The sequence below is a fragment of the Rhopilema esculentum genome, chromosome 21, assembly GCF_057945365.1.
Source record: "Rhopilema esculentum isolate cy_ngs chromosome 21, ASM5794536v1, whole genome shotgun sequence".
In the NCBI taxonomy this organism is placed as follows: domain Eukaryota; kingdom Metazoa; phylum Cnidaria; class Scyphozoa; order Rhizostomeae; family Rhizostomatidae; genus Rhopilema; species Rhopilema esculentum.
Genome location: NC_142835.1, coordinates 11,391,369 through 11,405,205, shown reverse-complemented (window position 1 = coordinate 11,405,205; position 13,837 = coordinate 11,391,369). Strand labels below are relative to the sequence as shown.

Below are 13,837 nucleotides of genomic sequence, written 5' to 3'. Positions count from 1 at the left end.
GCACAGTGCTTGCCTGGCTATAGCAAGCTATCGTGAAATAGAGCTCGACTAGCCTGCTTGACAAAACTGCGCCCGCAACCAAATCACACAGCAAAATTTGCGCCCACAACCAAGTCACACAGCAACACACAGAAACAGAAATAAAATATTGATTTTAGTCATAGGAAGTTTTTTAAAAGTGGGTAGAAGGCACATAAAGGCAAAAAAGGGTACCTCTGTTCCGTTGGCTCCAAATAGGAACATGACCACTCGTTTGGAAAAGCGGCGGACCCTTTCCCTTCTGTGCCCCCAGTTCCAAATGTATATATATTTGGGGTATTTTATTTGGACTTTTAATTGGAAAAAACAGTAAACAATGATATCACTTCCCTTGTCATCAAGAGCTTCCTACATTTTCTTTTTAAAACCTCTTTCATTAAAGTAGACTCGTAGCCATCACGCTTTCATACAAAGTTTTCTTTGATATAGTTGGTAGGTGTTATTGTTAAAGTACAACATCAACGCCAATGATTCTGTTTATACAGATCCATTAGCGATGTTTTCAAGCAAAAATAAATAGAAAAACAAAATTCAGGACATTTTGACCTTTTTCTTCAATTTCTGCAAATTTTCATTCTTTTTGCATTCAAATTGTCATCTTCTATCTTTTTTCTACCAAAATCTCAAATTTCCTTTTTGTTTGGAAATTTCCTCCAAAATGGAAGGACTGTTAAAAAGGTATGCACTCAAACCTCAAGCATCAAAATAGAAATTAAGAGACAGATATAGTTTTTCATGCATATTCCATTATTCTTTACTAATTCTTTGAAAATTGAAACCATCACATCTTTTGAATGCTCTCTTACACACAGTACCTACAAGAGAGGGGGTAGCCAGGGTAAATGCTCGGGGGCCGGGTCTCAAGAAGGGCCCGCCAGATGTTTTGCTAATACTGAAGGTCCCTCTTGCCCCTGCGCAACTACTCCTGTACAAAAGTTCGTGTTGTTTAAAGCCCAAGGCCAAGAGCCTGCTCTCGACGGACCTGCATACAGAAATAATTCGTTAGTAATGCTGGGCACACAGCTTACTGTTGGGGGCAGAGCAATAAACTCTAAAACTGAAGGGCCAAAAGGTTACCAAATATGGGTTTGAATTTTCAAATGCTTACCATCTTACAGAAAGTGCAGGGGCCATGGCAACCATACCCATTTCCTCATTTCCCCTTAGCACCACATGTAATTTTCATCTAATTTTGAATACATTTTCTAACGATTTCCTTCTCTTATGTAGCGGTGTTCTAAGTTACCTTCATTCACCCATTTTGTTTATCAATATAACATTGAAAAAATTAAGGGGGAAATATTTAGAGAAACACAACATCATGACTGTCAACAAAGAAAGAAGAGAGAAGATTTACTCTCATTTAACTCAATTTTGCGCTCATCAGACGAGAAAAGATTCTCTGAATAACTTTAGCCACAGATAGGGAAATTTTAGCCACAAATTTTAAATACAACATCGGTTCAAGAAAAGAACGAAAGCTAAAAGCAATGGCAGCTTCTGGCAAATGCTTCTACTGATCTTTTGAATTCCCATTGCTTTAAAAAATCAAAAGCCCAACTGTACCGGCTCGGTTTACGAGAGGTAATACAGTTCTTCGCAATAAATTTTATGAAAAACTATGATATGCGGTACAGCACAATTTTCAAGAGCAATGTCGATCCTAAATATTTCTCAACACAGATTACAAGACATAAAATGATAATTAGACCTCAAGAGCTTTCACAAGCCATTTGGGCTGTGCATTTAGCATCCTCTGTTTAGCCTTACATTTTGTGCAGTTGCATCTCTTTCTAAACCTTGCAAGCTAAGATTGATTTAACAACACGCATAATGCTAACTTGACATTGCAATATATACTTTCTGAATGAAGCTAAAATAGAAGAAAAGAGAAAAGAGAAGCGTGGGTAATATCACACCTAAAAGTTCCCCCTATAAATTAATTTTAGCGGTGACTGCGGAGCCTATTATGAGTTGAAGGTGATGGGTTAGAGTTAGAAACAGCATTCGGAAATTATAGCCCAAAAGCTCGAATTGCCCTCAAAGTCCAAATATCTTCATCCTGATCCTTAGTGTTTTGCATACTTGTGCAAAACGTGTTGGAAATAGTTCAAGAAAGGTTTATACTGAGCCAGAATTCGATGAAATATCTAGGAAAAACACTTTTGCAAGCCATCTGCAGCAGCGCAAAACACTAAGCCAAAAATTGAGGAGGCAGGTGTTTTCTCTCCGATAATAATAAAGAGAGCTGTCGAATGGTTCATTCTGGCGATTGCTGGCTGTGGTCAAATTACTAAGATTTAAGTGTTATTCTATTCGCTAGATAGCAGAAGATCTCTAATTGAAACAGAATTCAACTTGTCAACAACATCTTTATGTTACAAAGTATAGTTTGAGAAGGTAAGAAAATTCATTGAGTTGGTCTGCTGCATCTTTATCATACTGAATGGCAAAATTTTATCTTCATCTTAAGAAATGTTATAAAGTTTCCAACCTTTGCAAACTTTTGAAGAATATGGTAAAATTATGAGGGAGAAAAAGCTTTCCATCGACTTTAGAATCTTAGCAAGAGGCTTTTCCCCACTCTTCACGGTGATCAAACTGACAAAAAATTCATTTCAGTAGAAACGGGATATGGTCCCTCCAAGAGTTTTCCTGGCCCCTTGCTTGCCCCAGTTTCTTACCAAAGTGTGTATTAAAAGTTTGACGCTCTCTTCACTGTTCAATCTTTTTTGACTATTTTGCTCAATGCGATCTTTGTTGCATTTATTTAACAAGATAGGGCCCTGATAAGCAGTTTGGTTTATAACCGAGGTGAACATTAATTAGATTTTTGCTCCTTACCGAAGTCATCAGAAAAATTTTATTCTTGACAATCATTTGGAAGTCTCGACGAAGTCTGTACATCTGTGCATTCATGGTGAAAACCAATATCGACTGTGCACAAGTGCACACAATACTATTTCGAGTCGATCCAACTGCTAATATGCTTTGGTTTGCGTTGAATGCTTGTTTTCGGCACTGAGCAAGATAGATGCACCAAATGAAGCGGAAGACACCAAGCCACAAAACGAGACTCAAAATTCTATTCCGTCATTTAAAACGACAATCCTTGATGTCACTGCAGATTGATAACTTTTTAAATATTTGAGAGTCAAAACTTTGAAAACTTCCTTTCAAGTAGACGAAATGATAAGACACCGTTGTACGTATCATTATGACTTGAGTCCCTTTTAAAGTTAATTTTTGGATTTATTCTGTTGAAAACGTAATAGAAAACGAAACTTCACTTCAGATGTTTAATCGACAGTGACCAGGGGCGAACTGACACTTTCTTCTAGGGTGGCTATGTGGCTCTGAAAGGGTGTGACCAGGCCATAAAAAAGGGTAATCACTCAGAAAACCAAATTCCGCGTATCATAAATGTTGACTTGAGATTTGCAAAATTCATTCCATTCGTTGGCAAAATATTATTCCAGAGTTTGACTTTCTAAAATTGGAAGAATCGATTTTATCGAATTCGACAGTCCAAGAGATCTATTTGCTCAAATCTGTTTAATGACGACTAGTATAAAATCTAGTATAGTAGAATATCTTCATTTCTAGATTCATCAACCGAAAAAAGTTATGCAAAACAATCAACAGTTCTTCAACAACTTTTAATTCTTGTTGTGAATTGGTCAATAATTTGTGCATGATTGATTTGAGATTTCCTCTATTCATTAGAAAATATCAGCAGCAGTGTTTCTGGGTGAGAGTTTACTGAGGCTAGAGTCACACTATACCGGATTGCTATCGGAGCGGAGCAGAGCAGAGTAACTTTTACTCCGGAGTGATATTTAGGGTAGCAGTTACACTGCGACGCTTCGCTCGCTCATAAGCCTGTATTCCTTTGCATTTCTGGTACACAAAATCCACCAGATTAAATCTTTTGGTGATATTTTCGAATCTATGTGCTGTTGCGAATTCGTTTTCAATAGCTATGCATAAAATGACGAAAACAGCCATGAAACTGAGAGATAAATGATGGGGTTCGTAGGACGGATAGCGAGATTGTGTTGCTATCTGATGTGTTTAAGTATGTTTCACGTCCAAGGGCCACCTCAATAAAATATGGGAAGAGATGAAATCCAAATACGGAAATGTTGGGATGATTTCGGTTTTGCATTATCCAACAGCAACAAAATCTCAGAAATCGCTATTGTTCAGTGACGATCGAATTGTTTCAATTGTTTCAAAACAAAAAGAAAATCCTTGTTTCGAAATGGAGCATATCGGATCCGTGTGATTACACTACGACGCTCCGCTACGGAGTGACGCTGGAGTGATTGGTGTGGCGTAGTGAAACTCAAACCCCTATCCGATTTCAAAGTTGCTCCGCTCCAATAGCAATCCGGTATAGTGTAACTGGCACCTGAATAAACACTTATAGGATACTTCCCTACTACACAACTTTAATGTCATCGCATATTTAAATAGGTTATATACAGTGTCGAAAAGGGAAGGGAGCAATATGTAGGCTATACAGATACAATATTTGGAAGGCACACGGTATGCAATGCTTACACGAGACCCTTTTCTTTAAATAATTCAAACACGAATATTCAAATTCTTCTTCTTGCCTATCATCAATGGTGGATTCAAGGGGGAGCAACCAAGGGCAGTTGCCCCTCTCTCACAGAGTTGAAGCAAGTCTGGTGCCCCTTTTTGGAAATTGCGCGCCGCTTTTGAAGAATGAGAATCGGGTGAAAAAGTTTCTGAGACCTATAGGTTAATCTACTTCAAGGATTACCTCAAAGATTACTTGTTCATTCTAAAAATGGATCAATTTTTGCTAGAAAGGTCACGCTCAGGAAGATAACAGAGGCTATCCATAAAGTTGTGTTCTTTATTCCTGACTTCACTAAAACATTATTCAATTTTTTCCGCTTAAAAGCTGTCCAATCTTCATGTCGTGATCAGACACAATAGAAATATAGAGCATGATTGTGATAGAATATTTGTCTGTTGCGCCTAGGACCTTTGTTTCTCAGTCGATGTTGTAAATATCCCAGATCCATTTTCCGGCTGTCTCTAGAATGTCATAGGTGCAAAACTTTTTCTGCCCCCGTCATCTGAACAATCAATCTTACTTTCTGCAATAATGACGTTGAGTACTGTCTAACTAAACAGCCATACTCCAATTGAAAGTTAAACCAAAAGCGGCAAATTTTCTGGGACCTCATTTCGTTTTCTTGGCCTTACCGGGAAATTATATTGAAGTCAGCCCCTTTTTGCAGAGTACTCTAGTAGAGTTGGAGACACTATGGCGGAGCAGCTAATGTTCAGCCGGAAAATTTATCTATCTGTTTAGAGAGAAATTTAATAAGAGGCCTTAAGTAGTTAGGGTCCAAAATTGTTATATACAGCGTTTTCAGCGCCCCCATTACCAACTGCCTCTCCTTCAAAATTTCTCTAGATCCGCTCCTGGCTGATGAAAACGCTGATGCCATCAAATTGCAAATGCCAGCAGGTTTTCTCTGAGCATTTCAATGCTGACATTCGCATAAGGAGAAATCTTGTAAAGAAAGCTCTTATTGCTCTCCTGCTTCATCTTCATGTCAACAAATCTTCGTGGGTCTAGCATTACTGGTAGCGATGATCTTCTCTTTTCTTATTTCCTGCTTTAAATTTAAAATCATCTTTATACATCGGAGCCTACGCCCCCCCCCCCCCCCCCAATAATTGCCACCTAAGCTTTATATCCTGTATAACAGTATACTGAGTGGGAATAGATATAATGGGCAGCCGCCAACACCCGCCTCCCAATATAAATTTCGTTCCCACTGCACTGTCTCTAACATTTGCTGTTCCATATTATATTGTCAAAATACGGATGAAAAATGTGACTTGTATCAATTCATAAATAAAACAAGGATGTTTTATAATCAAGCAATGAATTCGAGAGCGGAAATAGAAGATAGGAGTACGATCCTCCGCTTCTCTGCTTGGCATTCTGTTTACGCGCTCGAAATTGGTACTCAGGGTATAGGCCAGATTGAGCCCAGGGTACCCAGGGTACAGGCCAGATTGAGCATATGGCTGAAATAACGGAAACTAGGGTTTGGGTGGTTATCGTTTTTAGATATATTGAAAAACAAGGGGCCCAGAATGGAGCCCTGTTGTACCCCTATTGAGACGCGCTTTGGTGAGCTATACGCTGATCCTACATTGACTCTTTGGGTTCTTTTTAGGTAACTATAAACTAGTTTCAAATGCATTTCTCTTGAAGCCGCGGGCTTCTGCTTTGGTAACCCTGTTTAGCACCTTTGAAACACCTTAAGAGTAATAAACAAACAACATGTTTATGCAAACATTAGGAGGGCTATACTGTCGAGAACAAAGCTAAAACACAAAGCAAATAGATATGAAAAAGAAGACGATTATATGAAGTATAAACAACAATAAAACATGGTGGTTCAGATGAACAGAAAAGGAAAACATGAATTTTATCAGTCGATAGAAGCAATCTCGATTGAAAATGATAGAAAAATTTTGGAAATCAGTAAAACCGATGTTTTTAAACGGGAATCCAATGGGAGGAAAAACTATCCTTGTTAAAGGATAGCTATGTCTTGATGAAACAGGTTTAGTGGGGACAATCATGATTGATCAGTCGAAAGAATATGATTTATACCCTATGATTTACTATTGCATACCCTATTGCACACCAGGGCCACCTTAACATATTTGGGGCCCCCGGGCCTTAGCATAGATGGGGAATTGCAGAATCTGAGATTAACAAAATTTCATAAAATTGAATACTTATGTGAATGCTGAAAACTTTGTCTCCTCGGCTACAAGAACGTCAGTTAATGAGTCGAACAAAACATTTTGTTACCTAAATATGAATTATCAAAAGATTGGCCTATGTTTCCTTAATCATAAAAGGGTCTCACTCTCAAATCTTTATTTTTCTTGTCCTTGCATGTTTAAACTTGCCGTTAGGATTTTCTGCATCTAGACCTCTTAAAATGTCAATATTTCATGACATGAAACACAAGTCTGATGTCCCGAAAAAGTTTTTTACACTCTTCAGAGCGGAGAAGCTTCTTTATCCAGGAGCCAGACTGCAAGGCACTGTCATCTAAAGTCTTAAGGCAATCACTATCTTTGGAAACGCTACTTGAGTGTGACTGGTTTCAGCAAGATCCAGGAGAACTGTCCAGTTGGTTTTTCTATTGTTCCTACCTCTTTCCTAATTTTTTGTCTTTCACTTTTGTGGTCCTCTGTTCAATTTCTCCCTCAGTTTTTTCACATTATAGTCATGAAAGATATTCACGTGCTATTCATGAAACATAGTCACGTGATATGCACGAAAGATATTCACGTGATATGCACGAAAGATATTCAGGTGATATGCACGAAAGATATTCACGTGATATTCACGAAAGATATTCATGTGATATTCACGAAAGATATTCACGTGATATTCACAAAAGATATTCACGTGATATTCACGAAAGATATTCACGTGATATTCATGAAAGATATTCACGTGATATTTATGAAACATAGTCACGTGATATGCACGAAAGATATTCACGTGATATGCACGAAAGATATTCAGGTGATATGCACGAAAGATATTCACGTGATATTCACGAAAGATATTCATGTGATATTCACGAAAGATATTCACGTGATATTCACGAAAGATATTCACGTGATATTCACGAAAGATATTCACGTGATATTCATGAAAGATATTCACGTGATATTCATGAAACATAGTCACGTGATATGCACGAAAGATATTCACGTGATATGCACGAAATATATTCACGTGATATGCACGAAAGATATTCACGTGATATGCACGAAAGATATTCACGTGATATGCACGAAAGATATTCACGTGATATTCACGAAAGATATTCACGTGATATTCACGAAAGATATTCACGTGATATGCACGAAAGATATTCACGTGATATGCACGAAAGATATTCACGTGATATTCACGAAAGATATTCACGTGATATTATTTAAAAGTTTTCTTGCAAACTTAAAGAAATCGCTAACCTCATTTACAATATCCTCATCAAAGTGATCAGGGTATGCTTTTGTCAAGTTTTTATATTGCTTTGTAACATAATTGTCTTTAGAACTGCAAAGAAATCCAAACATTGATTTAATGGATTCTTCACTGGCCTTTTCTTTTTCAAGTTCTTATTGCAAGCTTTCTAGGATTGGTATTTCCGTAGAAACTCTAAGACCCCAAGAATTCTATTCCAGTTGTCGTGCCTTCAAATCTTCTTGGTGTTTTATTCCTCCTTACGTTGTCCTGAAAATGTTATCAAGTGTCATTAGTGAACAACTTCTCTAACGATGTTCAAGGAATTTTTCCTTCCTTCGCAATTCTCTTACAAATGACTGCTGGCTACTGTGATTTTATTGCTGGAGCAACAGGTTAGTTTTTGGAGCAATAGGTTTATCTAGTAAATTCTATCTAGCAAATCATATCAAAACAGGACAAACAGCTCGAGTTTCTCGGCAATTGAATGTGCATCTTACAGCGTCATGAGTCTTTTGTAAATTTTGTTCAGTTACGAAAGCCCTAACGGCAGCATGCCTTGCAGACCGGCGGGTCTTACATACAGGCCCTCTTATATACATGTTATGTACTTGGCAAGTTTTATAAGATCCCATTGTTATATTTAAGCTTCGTGTGCACTTCTTGCACAATTGAGAAGAAAGCTACTGCATGTAAGCAACATTCGGCAGTCACGTTCCCAGAAAGGTTCAATGAGTGACTTGTACAAGGAGCGTATGGATTACAGCTATCAATTTCTTGTAACTTTGCTTTAACTCTGGAAATTATTTTCTACGGTAACAAGGCGGAATTTCGTCCTCATCTAACTAGATGCATGGTTCACAATTTCTTTTTGCCAATCAGAGCTCGCCGATTTTGCCTAGTTTGTTCCAAACTTTCTGAAAAGCAACCTTAGCTGTGAAGGAAAAGCACTACTGGAGTTTTAGGTCACCACAAAAATATACTCGAGATAATTTCGGCCTAAATTGAAAATTTACAATTTTTACAAAATTTACTAAAAAATTACCGCTGCTTTTGAGTGAACTCTACGTAATATTCAAAAAATCTAAGAAAAACCTTATTTATCTCCCGGGGGGCTTTGGCCCATTTAATCAGTACCTATTGCAAATAGCGGTTCATGCAATAAAACTTACGCAAAATGTAGGTGCTGTGAGAAGAAAAAAGTATCCTTTCATTTGTAAAGAAATACAATTCGTAAACAAATCCGAGTACTAGTATAGTATCTAAAAAGGTTTTTTCAATGTTTAGGTTTATTAAAAGGGTTAAAGCCACACATTATAAAAGTATTCATTATCTTTGTCACTTTTTACAATTTATTTTCTATTTTTAGGATGTGAGAAAAAAGTGAAAAATATGAAAATAGGAATTAACGGGAAGACGACATTTTCAACATAAGAAAACGGGTTTATTTTGTTAAAAACATCTAAGAAAAGACTCATTGGGAAGACAAGGTAATTGTTATAAGAAAAATTACAAAAAGTTCTTGGAAAGTGTGCAAAGAAACCTTTTGCTCAGTTTTACGAATTAACATTGCCAAAGTTCGACAACATATGGAATAATTTGCAGTTCTTCTTGCTGCTTCATAGATTCAAATGGCGTCGATAACATCAAGAGTAGCAGCAAATCAGTCGAGTTTCAAAGGAACAATGGCTCCGAACAGTTCATCTGCACAGTACTTGAGTATGGTGGATCTGAATTACCTGCACGATGAGCTAATGCTGGTCGATACCATTTCTAAATACATTGCGTTGATCTCAATAATACTAAGCACATCTGGTAACATCCTTATCATTGTTTGCCACATAAAGTTACAGATACACTCCTCGTATAAATGCTTGATAGTCAATCTGGCCATAAGTGATTTGCTGTATTCAGTGATGCAAATATTTCGGGTTCACAGTAGATTCCGCTCCAGCGAGTGGCACTTTGGGAGATTTCTATGCAAGATGATGTTACTGTCACCGAGCTCACTCACTTGTTCCATGTTTACCATGAGTTTTATGGCTGTAGATCGTTTTATAACGATTGTATACCCATTTAGACCCCGTTTGAAGATAAGAAAGACAATTATTGTCACCATTTTATTGTGGATTTTTGCTATCAGCATACATGCTCCCTTTGCAACGAAACGAGACATAGTGCTGCGCAAAGGCAAGACAATGTGCTTATACACATGGAACTTCGGAGACGACGACAAGAAGCTCTACCATCTTGTCAGCTTCAGCGTAACATACCCCATACCGATACTGATTATTCTGATATCGTCAATTAACATCGTTTACACAGCTTTAAAAGGGGTACCGAAAACGGCTGGGAAAATGCATTCAGGAGGAGGTAAAAGTGTGAACCCATTCAAAAAGTACAGAAAACTTTTCCTGACGTTTATAGGCATTTTCCTCGTATTCATAATCACAACAACACCGAACCAAGCTTTGATTCTGTGGTTGAATTTCCCATCGAAAACAAAAACTTCTTTTCGCTCGGCACGCTATACATTCTTCATCCTCTACATGTTTGCTCCATTAGTCAATGTACATGCTTGGATGAACCCTCTCATATACAGTTTCTCGGATGAAAAGTTCAGATCGGCATTGGTTCAGATTGTATCCTGGATATGGTGCAAAACCGAACATGATAAACCTGGTGAAAGACTTTTGAAACAGACGCCCTACCAGAGGCACGACATTAATCAAGAGTGGAATCAACGAAACTCTGAAACAAAGACAACGGCCAAGGTTTAGACCGCAGTTATAGGGACTGGCATAGGAGCCAGGGACAGAGAAAACTCATATGTTCCTTACTTTCTGCCAAAGTTGATAATTATCTTTTTATTGATGAGCATTGCCTCTCTTAAATTTTCTAACTCTCTAAGTTAGAAATTTGGAAAATGCTGTCTTGAATTGTGATTTATTTGCTTCTGTGAATTTGGTCTCTTATCGACTCAAATTCAAATATTGGAAAATAAGATAAAGAATTGTCTAATGATAATTGGTGACATATTTGGAGAAAGTTAAGATATATTGGACATAGACTCAAAACACACGGCATTATGAAATTATGAAAATAAGTTCTATACGAATAATGTTGGAACCAAAACTGATTTGCTTATTCTAATAAGTATGTAAATAAGCGGAGAACATGTAGGGTAGATTTTTTAAACACATTGCATATTACAAGAAGAATTTGAAGCATTCTTTCTTCTTTTGGAGATAAAATGGACACAGTAAAGGAAAGAAAAGGACAGTCTAGGAAACGAACTATCTAGGATAGGAACTGTGGCCAAAATTTTCATCACGTTTGCAGAATTATGAGCTTAATTTCTTTCAAAATGTGGCATTATTGGCATGCAAAATAAAGCACGTTCCCTTCAGATGGCCGATCGTTTTTGCAAAGTTTGCAATAACTCTCAAAAAAACATCGTTCCCATCAGTCAACTTTTCGTGGCGTTTTAACCAATCATCAGAGTCAAATGTCACTGAATTCAAATTCAATAAAGTTTCCGAAACGGAGGTCCTAAAACAAATTGCTGTCGGAAAACCAATTTGGATTTCGCAAATACCTATCGACTGAAATTGCTACAGCTTACTTCACTGATCAAATCCGAAAGGCAATGAACAACGGCCATTACACAGGTGCAGTTTTCATAGACCTAAGTAAAGCTTTTGATACCATCAGCCATTCTATCCTGGTCAACACTCTCCCTGAATATGGCATCTCAGGGAAGGCTCAGGATTTGTTGTGCGACTATCTGTTCTCAAGATCACAACAGGTCTCGTTTCAAGGAAAACTGTCATCTGCGGAACCAATATTCTGTGGCGTCCCTCAAGGATCAAGACTCGGACCGCTCCTGTTTATCTTGTATTTCAACAGTGCAATCAAAACACTATCACATTGCAAAATGCTGATTTTTGCCAATAATACAGTCTTGTTTTGTTCTGGAAAGGATGTAGGCGATATCCAAAAACAGTCAAATGCCGACTTTCAATCATTTGCCTGCTGGCTTGACAAAAATGAGCTTATCATAAAAACCAAGAAAGGCAAAACAGAGGTTATGGTGTTTGGTACTAGCCAAAAACTCAACAAACTTGAGGAGACACCTATCCAAATAATGCACAGGAACAAAGAAATACAAAACACTAAGACCTACAATTATCTAGGTCTTAATCTAACATGCAAACTTAACATGTCTGATCACTTAAACGAATCTATTAAGAAGACTTCTGCTAGACTACACCTACTGAAAAAAATGCGAGCCTTCATGGACAGAAAAACTAGTACTCTTGTCTACCAAACAATGATAACTCCTCTTCTGACGTACTGTTCATTCTCGCTATATGGTGCAACACCCCCATATTTATCTGGTTTGGTTTTGCAATCCAAGACTTTCTACTGGTAAAATATGTCACAAACCCTACTTTGTATGTTCCTTTTACTCCTTAGGCCCCTCTCCATAGCTTGCTTACATTTTCCCGTAGGCTCATTCATTTTAAGATCTTCTGTTTTGCTTATCATTATTGTAGGCACCCCCTTGCCGCACGTAAGCAAGTCTCGATATCCCCTCTCTTTGTTTTGCTCATAGTTCGGGATATAGACCGTAATGCTTAGTTTAGTCATCGTTGTTTATTTCGCTTTTCTTGTATCACAGATATCATTTACATATGTTTTGCTTAGTTTGGCGTCTTTAAGCTTGTTTTAGCATACTTATTCAGCCCTTCCCTCCCATTCCCAGGGCCGGCGAAACCGGGGGGGGGGGCCAGCACAAATTGACAATAGCTTGCAAAATAACTTGGTGCCAGCAAAAAGAGTTTCGTTTTTTCCATTGCCTAGATTTGGCACACAAGGTCTATTTGTTAACGAAAACTTTCTCAGAAACATTACAAAAGGAGAGAAATCAGCTGTTGAAGAAAAAGAACCAGCTGGAAAAAACTTTTTGAGGATATGAGAAGTTTGATCGTTTGGATAATCCATTCCTACTAAGAAAGAGAAAATATCGACGCAATTATAATTCTATTTAAATTCATTTTGGCAAACCCAGTTTGAAGGCTTTTCAAACTTTTGTTAAAGCATTTAATTTCCGAAAAAGTAAAGATCAGATGTTACAAAGTTATATCTTAACTGTACAAAATTGCTTAACTTTTTATTTTTAGTTGATAGTTCTTCTTTTGATATTTCAACGTTGATGTTTTTAATTAATCCTTGTTTCATTTATTTTCCTCCCCCATCTTATTTCGGGTACTTTTAAAATCTAAAAATGAATTCATTATTTCTATTTCAAGTCAACATCACAATAGATACAGTGTCTGGCCATTCCTTAAACACCATGATTCTAAAATTTTCCTTTCTGCCAGCCATGGTGGAGCCCTTTCAAGACTTTTATATTTTGGTCCCTCCACTTTCAAATACGTTTCGCCGGCCCTGATTCCCATGTTTTCGCGTCGTACTTTTTACGTATTTTATGTCGTTAATGAAACTTACTCCTGTTTTTCTTATTATATACCCTTATATATCCTTAAATTATATATACAAACCTCGTAAAGTTTGAAGGGGGAGAATGAGTTGAAGTAGCTGAAAGAAGTATGTGAACTTTCTGTGTTTGTGCTATCTGAAGTTATACGGTGTGTGACAAATAGTAAGCACTCCATTTGCTTGCAGCAAGCATTTTCACGCAATTACACCATGAGTAATGCCGATTCGCATGCCACG

The 13,837-nt window shown here is 37.4% G+C and overlaps 1 protein-coding gene across 1 annotated transcript; it reads left to right on the top strand.

Moving 5' to 3' along the window:
- The first annotated feature begins 1,965 nt into the window (after positions 1–1,965).
- LOC135684776 (neuropeptide FF receptor 2-like) lies at positions 1,966–12,881 on the top strand. Its single transcript, XM_065200431.2, has 2 exons — positions 1,966–2,439; positions 9,465–12,881. Exon 2 carries the CDS (start codon positions 9,727–9,729, stop codon positions 10,873–10,875), a length of 1,149 nt encoding a protein of 382 aa, XP_065056503.2. The 5' UTR covers positions 1,966–2,439; positions 9,465–9,726; the 3' UTR covers positions 10,876–12,881.
- Positions 12,882–13,837: the final 956 nt, after the last annotated feature.